Source organism: Alligator sinensis, unplaced genomic scaffold, assembly GCF_000455745.1.
Source record: "Alligator sinensis unplaced genomic scaffold, ASM45574v1 scaffold1473_1, whole genome shotgun sequence".
NCBI lineage: Eukaryota > Metazoa > Chordata > Crocodylia > Alligatoridae > Alligator > Alligator sinensis.
In genome coordinates, this window is record NW_005843100.1 from 131,889 (window position 1) to 148,817 (window position 16,929).

Here is a 16,929-nt window from a genome sequence, read left to right on the forward strand (position 1 = left end):
CAGTGGCAGCAGTGACCAGTCTCACCACCCTGCTGCACCCTCCCATGCTGGGTCCCTCCGACTGGGCTCCAGAGGAGGCTCCTGTGCTGTGCCAGCCCAGCCAGGCTGCAGGCCTATGCCCACCATGGGCACACAAATCTGGTGGGGCACATGCCCCCTCCATTCCCTCCGGACATGTCGCCTATGCCCCCTCTGCTCTCCTGACACATAGCCTATGCACCCTGCCCATAGACTTACTCTGTTGGGAGCTGCATGAACTGCTCTCTACCATGCTGCCTGGCTGCCACGTGCATGTGTGCACATGCATATGGTGCCCCCTGCTTGATCACCCTCCTGCCCCCTGCCCCCAGCCCCAAGCAGCCTCTTGGCTAGCTGGAACTCTGCCAACCTGCAAAGGGAAATCTGTGGATTTCTACGTTTTTCTCATTTCAAGGAGAAGATCCGTGTTTTTCCATAACAAACAGAAAACCCTGATCCCTGGTTATGATTTATTTGGTCAGCTCACTTATTCATCCTCTAAAGTATGAATTTTGGGGGCTAATGTTAAACATAATTAGAAAAAATGTTTTTAAAAATAAATAAGAAACTTGGTAATTTAGATATAGAAAAATGTGAGCTGTTGGCCAAATTCTGCTCTTAGTTATTCCAAGTTTAAATTCAAAGTGATTTCAATTAATCCAATTCAAACTGTCCTGTCACCACTGTACATTTGTTCTGTGGGTATATAAAACTATAAAGCAGGAAATTTTCTGCATTTTCATATGGCATGCCAAAATCAAAAAGTGGTTGGCTCTGGAAAGAAGGTTGCTTGGCCAGCATCTGCTGGAATCCAATTGTCTTGGACTACTTCAACGGCCTTTTACGTAAGTTAAAGTAGCTATTGGAGTTATACCAGCTCGTGCTGTATACAATTCTAGTTTCCTACTGTGTCCAAAATCTAGAGAGCACAAATTATCACAGAACCACCTTCGCTCTTTCTTAGCCACTTTCATTAGGCTATACTAATTTCAGCTCCATCACAGGCCAGAACGAGAGCCACTGACTGCAATGGAATGGCTTTAGGTTTATTACAGTGTAACACACATCAGAATTTAGCTTATTATTTTTCCTTCTCCCCTGATTGCAAAGTATCCTAAACAGTAATGACCAGGGATCCTGGTTTTCTCTGATTGAAATAAAATCCCCAATTTTTGGTTTAAAGAAAGTAACCCCAAATCCACATTTTTCCATGATTAAAATGAAACACCACTAATATATATATATATATTAGTGGTGTTTCATTTTAATCATGGAAAAATGTGGATTTGGGGTTACTTTCTTTAAACCAAAAATTGGGGATTTTATTTCAATCAGAGAAAACCAGGGTGCCTGGTAATGACCAGTTCTAGGGAAAATTTCTGTCCATATTAAAATTACATATGCACCTGTATATGCGTACACCAAAAAGTATATGCTTTGCTTTGTTACTGTAAAACAGGTTGAGTGTTTTACCTTACATGTCATAAAGATACTGTGCTTCTAATTTACCCACAAAATGCAGCATTTTTACCTTAATAGCTCAGGCAGAAACCTTTGAAAACCCAGCACAACCTAACAGTTATCAAAACTATGTACTGCAATTAGAAATTGAAGGTGCCTGAAAACTAACCTCTGGGCTGATCCTAGTGCCCACAACATCCTCTTTGTACAACTCTCCAGCAAGCCCAAATGACCATGAAGCACTGCTCTGCTATGGATCTGATCCCTGAGCAACCTAAAGCTGTCATAACCAACTCCATACCTTATCTCCTCTGTAGACCCAAAGAAACAGGAGTATAAGGGGAGAGGAACATGGGTGAAGCACCTCCATGTTTCTGCTATCCCAGCTGTCGCAATGCTTCCTTAGGGGCAACTATCAGCTATCTAGGCCCAAGTCTGGGGAACATTCTCTCCCCTCTACAATGCAACTTGTTTAAAAACATGCATCAAAACCACTGCCTTTAGGTCCATATTTGGTCACAAACACAAGTTGGAATTTGAAACATCTTTAAAATTAAATCTGCTTCTTCATCCCTGTGCTTAATGCAATGTAATGTATGCTTATCAAATCAACACTGCTTGGCACATTGACCAGTCCTCAAAACAAAAAAAATTGTAGAGCTAAAAGTGAATAAATGTTTGTTAATGTAATCAGGTCAAAGCTGCAGCCTTATGACAGTATGCAATTTAAATCTGCTGTATTCATTTTTAAAGAAAACATTTTAACTCAAGATAAAGAATCAGAAGAGCTCAACAGAAACAGACAAAGGTCATTAAAGGTATTTTGAACAAAATAATTCCAAACAAAAATTAATCCTTTAATACAGTGTTGAGGGATTTTATTTTTCTGAAAGATACCACTAGTACCAGCCATTTAAAAATAAAAGTAAATTTCTTTCTGGAAGTAGCAGTTATAAATTTGTTGACACAAGTATGTCAACACTGAAAGCTATACATTTCAGAAATATTAATAATGTCATTAGACTTCTTTATTTATATTGTTATCAAAACTATTTTCCCAGAATTTTCTTAAGTTTTAGTAGAAAAAAATCTGGCAGATACTTCAGTAATGAACACTGTGAAATGATCTAACAGAGGGCTGTCCATCTTCCAAGCTGTTGCGAGCCACACACTGCGGGGGATGCGTGCCCTGGGGACCACCCCCTTGGCCTCTTCCCCTCACCATGCTCTGACCTAGCTTCCCCCCAACCATGCGCACAACCCAGCTCCTCCCACCTCGCCATATGTGCAGCCTAACTCTGTCCTTGCCACATGCACAGCCCATGGTGCCCCTCCCTATACACACAGCCTCCTCTCCCAGCCCCAAAACACCATGGAGGCAGTCTGCCCCATATTGTGGGCAGCCCCCTTCCTCCTGGCCACATGTGCGGGACCCCTGCCCACCCCATTCCAGCCATGCACATCACATAGGCATCCCACCTGTAGCACACAGAATGGGCAGTCTGGCTCCCTCCTTTGCAGAGCCTGGCACTGTCCTCTGCAAAATAAATAGCATGGTCACCCCAGCACCTTCTGTCTGCACCATGCTGTCCCTGGAACAGGACAAGAATCAAAAGCCAGAGGGAGGCAGAGTCCAGAGACCCCAGCTGCTGCAAGAGCAATGAGTGGAGTGGTGGTTGTATCACAGGCAGCCTGAAGGCTTTTAGTTGGACAGCCCTAATCTAACATTATTCTTAGTGTTGCAACATTACTCTCTGTTTTATAAGAGGCTTCATATTCTATTTTATGTATTATGTAAGTGATTTATGATAAGAATGTTAAGAAATTCCTCCACAGAAGGCAATGGAAAGTTTAGATTTTCAAGTTTATGCTGTACACATGCGTTTCATTACATCAACTGTAAATCTTAAAGTATAATGCTTCTTTTGCTCCATATTCTGGAACATAAGAGTTCATAATACTACTGGGAAAGATTTCTAGGAATTAGGAGGACTGTTTAAGTAGTTGACACCATGGAAGAAAGGTCTCATTTTTAGATTAAAGGTGGAACATGTTAACAGGACTCATAGATGAAGGATGATTTGAATTAGTCTCTAAAGCTGTCATAGAAGAAAGTTAATAGAATCTCAAATCCTGAAATTTCTTTTGGAAAGAAGGCAGTCATCTTTACAAAGATGAACCTTGCCTGCATAGGGCAGATTTTTCTACCTGAATTAAAATGGAGTTTTTCCAAGTTTAGGAACAAAGTAGTTCCTGAGTAAGCCAACCATGTAAGCAAGCCCTGAATTTGAAGTAGAAGTAAATCTCTTTGTCATCAGTAAGATCTAGGTACAGGCTTAAATGCTTTGCTGAAATGGAGCCTAAATTGTAAGCAAGCCCTGAATTTGAAGTAGAAGTAAATCTCTTTGTCATCAGTAAGATCTAGGTACAGGCTTAAATGCTTTGCTGAAATTGAGCCTAAATTTCTTGTCATAAGATGGTCAGCATAATAGACATACCCTCATAAATATCTAGCTATACAAAAGAGGACCTCTTGTTTCTCATGGTACCCAAGGCTCATCACATGATTGGTCTTTGATTTAGAATTTCACTACCAAATTTGATAAGCTCACAATTCTTAAGGTTAACTTGACTAGGGAATAAGTTCTCTTTCCCAAGTTATTGATTTTTCATTTTTTCCTCACCAAGTAGCTGTCAAGAAGTTCTCCCTCCTTTGGTCTTTATCATGTTGCAGCTGAGACGACAAACCACTGAATGGATGTAAGGAAATATATTTAAATTTCTTTAGTAAAGAGATTTAACTAAGGACCAAGTAAAATGGGCCAGATACTGATAGTAAATTCTAATAAGCCTTTACTTATTGAAGGTGACTTTTTTTTCTTTTAATGATGGGACTCCAAAAATTCAAATAATCTATGAGTTTTGTCTTGGACAGAAAATGCTTCAAAGCAAAGTCTGTGTCATTCTAGGTCATAATTTCTGAAAGTGCTGAAAGTCATTTAGTAAAACATACACGGCACAGAAATAGTCTGCATTAAAGACCCAGGCTGACAGTTCAGTTGACCGCACAGACCTTTTAGGAACTAAGTGGAACATTCCATTCCATTCTTTTCAATTGCTCTCTCTGAAATTTTTCTCTGTAGCCTGTGACTAAAGAGGCCAAATGGATGACGGAGAATAAAAAGCAAATGTGCAAAGCCTTATGGAGTATCAGCCTAGGTACCAAGAAGGCTCTTAGAAATGTTTGATCTAGAAAGGGAACTCAGAAACAGAAAGCCTAGTTGTGAGCATTGTATATCCAACAACCCACACTGTCTATCCTGTTTAAGTTCCTGAAAATCCATTAGTGATTCTACTTCTGTAATAAACTCTATATTTACCCTTAAGAATGAGTCACAAAAGCCAGCAAGGAAAGGGAGGACCCACATACTTTTGGTATTAACAGTTTTTGAGAGACGTGAACAGAGTAGAATAGGGATTACACTAAATTTACCTGCATGCCTAATAGGTGGCAGAGAACCTGGCCCCTGGTGTTCTACTAAAAGCCCTAGATGCTGGAATTAAGAGACTGTGTATGTGAGAACTCCCCCCCCCACACCTCTCTCCACTTTGTTTTGAGTTTTTATGGGTGCTAGAAAAAGCTTGAAAACATGAAACAAATGCACCTTAAAGATATCCTATTATGCAATGACTGCAGAAACCAGCAATCAAATAAAATAAACCAAAAAATAATATTCAAAGTAGTTGTGTGTTGTTGAACACACCTCATGGATTCTGGGAGCTATCACATGATTTATGTCTGACTTAGAGTTTCACTCTGACAGAAAAGCTGGTGACTTCATGCTCTTCTATTTCTTTCCTTTCCAGGCTGCTGAAAAAACACCCACTGTCTCTAGATTGGCTAGTCTATAAAGAGGAAAGATCTTCAGATGCAAGAAGCTTGGAACAAACAAGCTTTGACTACCCATCCAAAGCCTTCAATCTAAACAAGAAAGAATGAAAGTCCAGGGAAGTATGTTCTCAGTACCTCCTCTGTAAGTTTCTTTCTTGTATCACACACTAGGAGAACATGAGTACAAATAAAGCACCTCTGAAAAATCTCCTTCCCTAAACTGTATAGGGAACCTGGCATTCTAAAATGTCTAAACTAATATAAATGTCTACACAGAAAGGAGGCCTTATAAAGATTAGTATTTTTTCATGATCAGCAATGAAGGATGGATACTAGGTGCAAGAAAAACCTAAATCAGAAAGGATGGATTAGAATATATATCAATTTGAATCTAGGACTGGGCCCCAAATAGCAGATGCAGCTAAGAACAGTCTACACTAAAATGGAATCCCCTAACTGGCAAATGAAAATAAACATAGGATCATGGGAAAGTAGGGCTGGAAAGGACCTCATGAGATCATCTAGTTCAGCCCCCTGCTCAAGGCAGGATCACCCCTAAACTAAACCATCCCAGTCAACTGTCTGTGTAACCTTCTCTTGAACATTTCCAGGGATGGTGAGCTGCAGTGTTGCCATATCCTTGTGGCAATGGGATTCAGAAGCACCAGGTAATGGTGGTGGCTGATTATTAGAGTGGTACTATCTCATACTTTGGACCTATAGTGCACTTCCCAAAAAGTATAGCTACTTCTAAGGACCTGGAGGAGAACACGGTGATTAGGAACAGCCAACATGGATTCATCATCAGGCCTGATTAACTTGATTTCCTTCTATGACAAGAAGATGGGCTCTGTGGACAGGAGAAGAGCAATAGATGTGATATATCTTGACTTTAGCAAGACTTTTGATACTATCTCCCACTACATTCTCATTATAAAGTAAAGAAATACAGCTTATATGAAATAATTGCAGGGTAGATACATAACTGGCTAGATCATTGTGCTCAATGAGTAGTCATCAATGGTTCTATGTCTAGGTAGAAGGAGGCATCAAGTAGGTTTCCCCAGGTCTGAACTGGGTCCAGTATTATCTTCACTGATGATTTGAAGAATTAGACTGATTGCACACTTAGCAAATTTGCAGATGACAACAAGTTCAGTGGAGATGGTGATGTTTGGTAGGGTAGGGCTAGTATTCAGGACAACCTTGATAAAATTTGAGAAATGGACTGAAATCAAGTGGATAAAATTCAGCAAAGACAAATGCAAAGTCCTACACTTCAGACAGAACAATCACATGCACAAATAGAGATTGGGAGATGACTGGTTGTACTGCAGTACTGCAGAAAAGGACCAGAGAGGACATGAACCAACAGTGTGACTGGGGTGGCTTAATAAGGGACAATCTTGCCTTGATCAGGAGGTTGAACTAATTGACTACCTGAGGTCCTATCCAATCCTACTGTTCAATGATTCTATAACACATGATCAAAACCTAGAAATTAATTTAGATCTCCTAAAACATAATTAATTAAAAACAGCATGCTGCCACACACAGGCCTAGATTAATTCAGTTAAAATTCAAGAACTGAGATTTTAAGAAGTGACATGTAATTCTGGATATTTCCATTGCCATGTTTCCAAGTAGAGAAACCTAAAAGAGCCTGCTGGTTAAAAGGTGGATTCTGGGCAATTTCTGAACATAAGGGCCATAGTGCACTAGCTTCCTGTTAGGGCTGTGCGAAGCTTCAGTAGCTGATTCGATTTGGAGGAGATTCACCTTGATTCAGGGACCAAATCTCCAAATTTGAATTGAACTGGGAGACCAAGTAAAAGCTCCAAGTTGATTCGAAGCATCTGAATCGATTCGGGAAAAGCTTCAGGCAATCAGGAGATTTGGCCATAGACTAAACAGGCAGCTGACAGCTGCCTCCAGCTGGTAAGTCTGTTGGAGTTGGGGAATGGGGAGGGAGGGAGGGATGGGGGCTGGGACAAGCTGCCCAGACAGGGCAGGGGGGGCATTACTCAGGGAGAGGGGCAGGGACCGGGAATGCGGGAGCTGCAGCACTGGGAGCAGGGGCTCTTCCCTGCTGCTGCTTGTCCACTTGGGGCAGGGGGGAGGGTCGGGATGTGGGCACAGCTCGCTCTAGGTGGAAAGGGGCAAGTGGCAGCAGGGCATAGCCCTGCATCCTGCCCCTGCCGTGCCAGCAGGCACGGCAGTGCTAGGAGCTAGGGCTATGCCCTGCTGCCACCTGGAGTGACCCATGCCTGCATCACGCCCCCCTGCCCCAGCTGGGCAAGCGGCAGCAGGGCAGAGCCCCTGCGGCTCCCCCTGTTGGGTCAGAGGGAAGAACAGCCGGAGGATGAGGCCAGGTAGGGCCGCCATGGGGGCTTCTCCCACGGCTCCCCCCCACCCCCGGGGAGGGAGGGGCGGCGCGCCGGAGGCAGGCACACCCAAAGGAGCTGTGGGAGAAACTGCATCCACTCAGCTGTGCCTACCTCTCCCTGGCCAATCCAAATCACCGAATATCTCCGAATCTTCCAAAGCTGATGCGGCCAAATTGTTTCAGAACAGTGATCAGATCTCCAAATGGAATCACTGTCCTCCGAATTGGCCAAATCTGAATTTGAACTGAATAGTTCCCTATTCACGCAGGCCTACTTCCTATTTGCTTTTGATTGCAATTAAAACATTGGAACAATATATTATCTGGGACACCCAATAATTTAGGGAACTTTTACTAGGTTTAAAAAATATAGCAACATTTAACGAAGGCATAATAGTTGGCAGCAGTTAACATATAGCAGCACTGAAGATAAAGAACATAAGACATGCTATGCTGGGTCAGACCACAGGTCCATCTAGTCCAATATTCTATACCCCAGTGGCATAGAGCATACTGCTATGGGGAAGAGTATTTGTGCGGGACTATGCAGGCTGCTCTGCCCTTTTCCCTCTCCTCTTATAGTTTCCAGCATTTAGAGGCCTAGGAAGTCCTACTGTGGAGCTTGCACCTGTAGCTATAATGTTTAATACCCTTTGATGGAAGTTATTTCCTATTTAGGCACTGGAAAATACCCTGGTAATGAAGATACCATTGGTGGTTAGCATTAACCTTTCAATGATGATCAAAGGAGCTTGTAAGAAAAGTTTGTAATATCAAGGGGTAAATCCATGAGATATACATAGCATGCATGACCAGGATATAACATAACAGGTTTGAATAACCTATTGGAAAATCCAATATTTCAGGAACGTATATATGATCACAAAAATCTATCTGAAACTGCTGCTGAAATCAGTGAGACAAATCCTGAAGTCCAGAACCATGTATACGATGGTGAAATTTGGCTGAACCATTAATGTGCAAATAAGCACCCTGGTTCTATAAACCATTCCACATGTGCTTCACTTTAAGTACATTCCCAAAGACAGCGGGGAATTAGCAACAGTCAATGAGATTTCACTGTCTTTAAGTTAAGTACATTTGCAAATGTTCACAGGACTGCACCATAGTATAAACAGCTATCTAGCTAACTGAGGAGCAACAAATATCCAGGTATTTTTATAATTCTTCAAAGCAAAATTTTAAAGAGCAATGTGTCAGTTTCTTTTTTAAAAGCCCCTCCCCCCAAACTTAATTTCTGCCCTCCTGACCTCTTTGACAGCTCTTTTATCCCACTTATTTTCCCAAGAAAACCATTATCCTAATGAAAAAACAGTAAATATAATCCTAAACCTATTTAAAAATTAGGAACCAGAAATTAGAGTTGCCTTGTATGTTGTGACAAATAATATAAAACTGTGCTAATAGGCTTTTCAGTTTAAAGGCAGCCTTGGGGTCTTCATGTGTGTATATGTAATAAATCATCCACTGAAAAGATAATTACTGCATTAATGAGGGGAAAACTAGCTTGATAGCAATTATACTAAACTATTCAAATGGAAGTGCACACAGATGGTTCTTTGTTATCCAACACACATTATTAAGAGAGTTGTTTCATTACATTAGTTCACTCAGTTAAAAGGAAATAATCAGGATCTGGTTATTAATCACAGTAATACCACATTGGCTTTGTAAACTGAGGAGGTTTTTGACTGCAAAAACAAAATGGAACAGAAAAGGCTGATTAGGGACTTAGATCAGAATTTTCAAAAATGGTGAGAGCTGGATGATGTGTGGGAGAAAAGGGTGATCTTTCTCGGCTGCCCTGAATATAACACCAGTTTTTAGGAAGCTGTTTGACTGTGGGAAGGAGTTTAAAATACATCTCTAGTATTGCTTACTCTGGCAGGGCTTTGGCACCTACCACCAGGGCATATTGGCAGCATAATTTTCAGAAAGGTGCAATTTAACATGAAAATATGCGCATGTATAGGTATACTTGACTATTCCCCATTCTGCAGTTCATTCCCATTTTTTGAGCAAACACGTGACTCCTTTCCCCACATCCAACAAGCAACACTCCACAGGTCTTCCATCTCAACATTGCTGCTGGCATCCTCAAGGTTTACGTCGTGTGGATAGCAAGCTCTCTCTAGATTCTTGCCTCTCCAACCACATTCTACTAAAAAGGCACATCTGCGCCTCATGGCTGCTCCCGAGAGGGTAAACGAAGCTGTCTGGGGCAATTAGTAACAAAGCAACCTCCTTAAAAGTGATATGTTATTTCTGCAGAATATAAGTAGTTTGAGGCAAATATAAAAACAATAAAACAGACTACAGTATATGCATTTCTAGCTTACTATATTCCACAAGTATACTAATTCCCTAGAGACTCTCATATAGGGTCTCTTACTGTGTCAACTTGATCCCCTGCCAGAGCTCACGAATAGCTCTCTAGACAAACCTGACAACTTCACCTCTTCACTCCCTTGGCTCAAAGAAGCCATTGCATTATCTTTATATGTATTTCCCATTGAATTTGACCCTTGTAGACGTATATTAATAGTCTACTACCTGTAGTAAAAAGCGAGATCAAAAACCAACAATAACTTTTATTCAGTGACCCCCTATGTACAGTACTCATAAAACTGTTACATCTTGGTATGCCCAAATTTATTATATATTAGCTCCACACTGGTAACAAATACTATTACCTTTTTATCCACCATAACAAGCTCAGAGGGTTGGGGATGATACTGAATCCTCTCCTTTAGACAGCCATAATGCTGCGTTGCAGATCATGTCACTTTTTGCAGATGCTGAAAGACTTTGCAGTTAATAGCCAGGATGCCTATTCTGGCAATATCATTCAGGCAGTTTCTCCAGAAATGGTTAAGGAGAATGTGTGTCTAATAGATAGTGTGTGGAACATGTGTGTCTAATAAAAAGCTTGGCCTCTATATGTCTCATCCTCATATGTCTCTATCAGGAAGAAGTCCTCAAGATTTGGCTTCTAATTCTGCTGTCTTGCTCTGTTCCTTTCTTTTTTCTCTGCTCCACCTTCTTCTACTAGGTATCCACGACTTGCCCTCACAGGTCTGACTGCAGGTACACATCATTCCCTTCTACACCTTTTCCATTTCTTTTTTTCCCCAGTCGTCTGACCCAAACCTACCTTCTCTGCTATCATTCTCCTCCAGTGCCTCAAACCCATAACCTGAATGAGGGATTTGCACAGTGTTGCTGTTAAGAAGTCAGGAAGCATGTATGCCACAGTCTGATGGAGAAATGTTCTAATAATGGTTCACATGTGATAGAAGTGGCAGATTTTGAAAATGTTGCTTGTGTTCTTCAAAGCAGCACTATTTGCCCTTTGGTACAACCACTTGTTCACTTGGCTGGCTACTGTGTATCTTCTCATAACTGGATGATTTTTTTATTAAGTACATTAACTACATTTTCCCAAGTTGCTACGTGGGTTTTAATACCAGTTATCCCCTTATTCTCCCCTCCCTCAAAGTATATCTTAGCAGCTTCTTGTGTCCCTGCAATGAAACCAATAGCCCTTATATATATCCACAGGCCAAAACCACCATTAAGAGACTTCAGTTCACCCTTCCCTCTCGTCTTCCTTCCTTGCTCAGTTCTCTCCACCATGTTCCTTAATATCTGCTTGTTTTCTCTCTGTGTTTCTTCCCCTGTTTCTTGGTACAGCCTGCAAATCCCTTGCCTGTTACACCATTCACCAGTCCAAAGGTAGAAAGATCCTTTGCGGCCACTTACACCCACTTTGTGAAAATGCCCTAAATGTGCTGGCCTTATAACCTTGAAGATAACTAAATCAAAAGCCTCCAAGTTTCAAAGTAAGTCATTTTAGATGTATGGACTGTACAAAATCAAAGGAAGGAAAGTTCTGCTTAATTTCATTGACTAATACCGATAAGGAATTCAAATTAATTTTAAATTGACATTCCTGCCTAACACTGTATTTAGTGAGATCATGCTTTTGAATGTATATGCTTGACTTGAAGGGTAACTCTGCAAAGACTTACTAGAGGTTAACCTCTTCTTAGACATGAAGCTAGGAACTGCTCTTTTCTGAGGACTAATTCTGCTCTTGGTTATAATAAATGTAAAATGGGAAAAACTATATTAAAATAAATGGAACTACCAAAGTAATATAGCTATAAATAAGCCCAGAATCAGGTCCATTTTTCTCAACAGCATAATGACACTGGGTTCCCATTCACTTCTAAACACAATTTTTTTAAAGTACACATATAGAAAATAATTATTTGGTGATGGATGGAAAAATATATATTCCAGAGTGCTTTAAACAGCATATATTATTGGGCAAAAAATAAAATGTGGGTCATGCTTTAAAGAACTTCAGAAAAAGTTCTGAAAAAGGTTCAGCAACAACAACAAAACCCTTTAAGAAAATATTTAAATTTTCTCAGAAAAAATTATTGTGAAGTTTAGAAAACCTAGAATTAAAAGTAAAAATTCTGTTTAAATAATGAAAATAGGAAAAGTTCAGTGAAGTCAAATGTCAAAGACTTCCTATTTGAATTCACATAGTTCTACCTTATTAAAGGCTTGATTCTGCCACCAAACAAGCCCCAGGGCCTGTATTAGCTGTCTAAAGCCTCAGAGTGATGTACTGAATTATCTGAAAAACCCACTCAGTTCAAAGTCAGCTTCTGTGGATGTGTGGAGGCCTCCATGGAATGGTAGCAAGCATATCACACAGGAGTACATAGCCTTGCAACACTGCATGGAGGGGCATTTCATTTGAGGTCATATCTCCAACTTTGAGGTTAAGACATCATGGGCTGGGCTGGCCAGCTTTAAAACATGCCCCCGTTACTACTGGGCTGCCTGGTTTTGCCATTTGTAATGCAGCTTCATCATCTCTTCTGGGCATTTATACGCATGCATTTGTCTGCTCCAACATGCTGGAGAACCAGCACATCAGAGCAGACTCAATCAATTGAGTCTTGAATCTGCTCTGCACACAAGCTGACGTGCCCAGAACTGCATCACATGCATTTGTATAAATAGCAAAATGCACGTCAGCGCTGAGAAAATGGCAGCGGTACACTTTTGAACTAAAACACCTTCAATGTGTATTAGTTCAAAAGTGTGCTGCTGCCATTATCTCAGAGCTGATGTGCATTTCGCTGTTTATACAAATGCATGGGCCACAGCACCAAACGCTTTTAAAAGCATCTGGTGCTGCAGCGCAAGCATGTGTACCAATGCCATCAACTTGATCCCTGTCTGTGTGGATGACTCCTAGACTTGCAAGCAGTGGGCATAGAGTATAAAAGGGGTTCTGCTGCCATGCTATATTCTACACTATTTTGGATCCAAGCTATGTAATAGAGCTATACCTTGCATCAATGACAGGATTAAACCCTATCGCTAACAGCAATTTAGAAAATCTATCCTATATTACCACTTTTGTCTGGTTTCTTTTTGCACTTTTTATTGTATATGTTCATGTGTACAATAAATATGTTAACACTGAAGAGATCTTTGAATCAGTAGCATAACAGAGGGGCCAGAGGGGAGGGCACTGACTAGGGTAGCAGCCACGGGAGCTGATTTGGGGGTGGCACAAAAATAGCAACTGCTGGCCAGCTGTTACCCCCATCGGCAGCTGGCTCCTGTCCCTGCCCAGGGTGCAGAATCCCTTGTCCTACTTTGAATGGTGGGGACTGATACACCTGTCACACTAATATAAGTCAGATAGATTAGTTTAGTTCATAAGATTTGTTCAAAAGAACTTAGGTTAATTCATGACAAATATCTTACCCTGACAAAAGGTAGCATTGATCCTCTTGTAACCTTGAGGGCATTCCAGCATTTGACCGTATCCTGGATAAGCTGGAAAAAATGGTTAGTTATTACAATGTGTAACATATTTATTTAGAAAGCCCAACACTTAAATTACTATGCAAGTATTAAAAAAATCCTACATTAATATTTGTCAGGTTTTCTCAGGGCAATCACTTTAGAGTCAGGAAATATCAAAGTTAAGGACGTACATGCAAATTCAGTTGTCTGTGTATGTATGGCTACTGCCTTTAATTATCCAATCAAATCCTGCATCTCAGATACAACAACAATTAGAATAGTTTGAAATTAAGAAACTTGTTTTTATTCTACTCATTGTCATATATACTTGATTCATTTTTGCTCAAAGCATCTACAAACACCAGCTTCAAGGAGAGACCAAGCTGCAAAATTTTGACTTGAAAACTAGTTGTTTGAGAAATAAATAAGCTACTGAAAATAATTGTTAGAATAAGAACTTGTCTGAAACCTTAACTATAGCACATGCTGCTGCCTACATCATAATACATCTGACGTATTTGAAATCCATGGGAAAAATAAGGAGTCTAACATTATATTTTTATAACATTCAATCATCACTACAAGAAAGGAAACAACTGTGATTTCTCTCTTAATCTTTTGTGTTTTAGAAGTCTCATTTACTGACCATTCATATGTTCTAATATCAATTACAAAGGGCAGAATAACAATAGAAACTGAATTTAGTTAGCCAAACTAAAGGGTCCTCATCTAAGTAATGTCTTTGTCTTTATTTATTGTTTTTTCTCTACTTAAAATTGATTTGGAGACCTTGAAAGCTGTTCACTGACTCTCAAATTTAATGTAATACAATGGAGAGAAGTTTCTTTTTTGAGTAATTGTAATACAGTCAAAATGGAAAGTTACACTTTGGCAGCATGTTACATTTTATTAAACATATAAGAACAAACTTTTGGTATTCTGAACCCACAAGTGCTTTAGCAAGTGCCAAGAAAATATTTACACAGTAAGAATGATATAGCAGATACACCTTACATTTAGTTAATTATTTTTTCTTTTTAAATATTTTTTTACATATTAACTGGGCCAAATGTCTAAAAATAGTTTTTCATCAATACAAAGCTATCAGCTAACAAAGAACTGTTTGAATGGAACACATTTTCACTTGATTTCATTAGCATTGAACATTGGAGTTGCCCATTTATCCCTGAAGCTTAGTTTACCTGGGAACCAGTCAACTACAGAGAAAAAACGAAAGAGGCAAGTGGTAACTTTTTATTGTGTTGTAAGAGGTTAAGATAAAAGAATCATTTAAATTATTTTTTTTTTACATTTCATATTAAAAGGAAATGTATCTCTTCTGGAATCAGTCACTGCAGCAGCAAATTTTGGAGTTAAATATTTGCTGTTTAATAATTATTGTGTTTTTGTTCTGCAAATAATTGCTTAGTTAGAAAGTGGCAGGCAAGGTTCTTTGTGTAGATGTGATATCTTTTATTAGACCAACTGAGTAGTTGGAAAAAGGTTTTTTGCAAGCTTTCGGGTGCAGTCACCCATCTTCAGGCATAGGAAGTCTCTGCTGTTCTGAGACTCCAAGGAATGAGAGAAGCTAAAAGTGTGACAGGACGTCAGTGGGAATGTAAATAGGTGGAAATTAGGAAAACAAAAAGGTAGAGTAGGGAAGAGAGGGGGGAAGAATGACAGTGAAAATGCAAATTCCTCCTGATCAAGATTATCTTAACAGGTAAAATGACTAAGTGCTACAGTAATACAATAAATATATAATATTTGTAAGTTTCTAAAGATGCAGCTTCCTTTAATTATATTATGAGAAGACATGGGCACGTTACTTCATGTAGTGGCATGCAGTCATGGTTTTAAGACGCTTGCAATTTCTGCTTTTACTGTGGGTGTAATTATTTGATTTTGAATGAAATAGTTGGATGTTATGGCTGCCTATGCACGTGCTTGGAGGTCAGGGGGGAGCATTTTAATTAGAGCAATTCCTGGACAGTTGCTCTAATTTAAACATTTCACCATCACGTGGATTAAGCTCCTTGTGTCTATTAAGTGTGTGTATTAAGTACTGACATGGCCAGAGGGGCACTCTAACTCAAGCTCATTTGACTAGGTTTTATTAAAGCAACCCTGCAGACGTTCTGAAACATGGGGTGGAGCTTAATACACATGACGATGAGGCTATGCTGAAGCGTTCTAAATAGAATGTGTCAGAGCACATCTATAGAAATCCCATGATGTCATGGTTCTAGGGATATCTGCACCTTTATCCAATCTATTGCTGATTTTCTGATGGCATTTATTCACGTGTCAGGCCTCAGATGCCTTTACCTGTCCTGGGGGTAGAATTCTGCAATTCTCCCACTCCCTCAACTGGGCCCTGTGCATTGACTATGTTTACCCAGCAGGTCTGAATTAATTCTGACACCTGCAGTTTGCTTCAGAAGTTAATGGCTGATGGCACGCAGTGACAAGAGAGCCTTCTTAAAACCATAATGTTTAGAAGTAGAAACAAAGCATTTAGAGATTAAAAAAAAAGATGTACCAACAACAAGCAGTCTCTGTATGCATCTCTCCTATGCAGGGTTTACCATTCCCTGACAGTAAGCCAGGCAACTTATTTTCTTCAGTGTTCCCTCTCTCCCACTCCAAAGACCACTCTTTGGTACCCCTGAATAACTCTTCTCTTTCAAAAGGTCCTTTTAAAACTGCCAGACTCCTTTTATTCTTCCACATTCTTCCCAGGCTCCAGGCACTCTACATAAAACTCATTTTTGTGGGTTGGGTGGGGAGGAGGTAGTGTCAGAGTCAGAGTGATGTTGTAGCCATGATAGTCCAGGACTTATGCAAGAATGAAGTCCTGTAAAAGCCAGGACCCCCCCAAAAAACCTTTCCTCTCAAACATAGTAGAACAAGCATTGCTCCTCAATGTTCATCAAGTATTCACTGAGGGGTCAAACCATACTTATTTTCCTTTCAGCCTGTTTTTCTAGTGAGTTTCCTAATAACCAGGTTGATGCACAGAATCCTGATGGAGCTGCTTCATATATTATTATGAAGCAGCTCCAATTACATCCCAATATTAGTATTTTAAAACAAATGGAACTTAGAGTGAAAAGTCTCACTATTGGCCTATTGGCTTCCAGTGAAGTCAACAGGCATGTCTACATGTGTGCTTTAAAGCACAGTAGACTAATTTGTTGCACATTAAAGCATCACTGTCTACACATGTGCAGCAATTACACTGGTGTGGGCTAATTGACTGTGCTGTCAGATAGTTCCATCAGACACAAGTACTATCCAACAGCAGAGT

The 16,929-nt window shown here is 40.1% G+C and overlaps 1 protein-coding gene across 3 annotated transcripts in view; it reads right to left on the reverse strand.

The window, feature by feature from the left end:
- The window catches only part of LTBP1 (latent transforming growth factor beta binding protein 1), a 212,997-nt gene that overhangs the window by 130,159 nt on the left and 65,909 nt on the right, over positions 1-16,929 (reverse strand). For all 3 annotated transcript variants that reach the window (XM_025193791.1, XM_025193792.1, XM_025193793.1), the window contains exon 5: positions 13,578-13,649. In XM_025193791.1, coding sequence (XP_025049576.1) covers positions 13,578-13,649 — 72 coding nt within the window. The remainder of the gene's footprint in view (positions 1-13,577; positions 13,650-16,929) is intronic.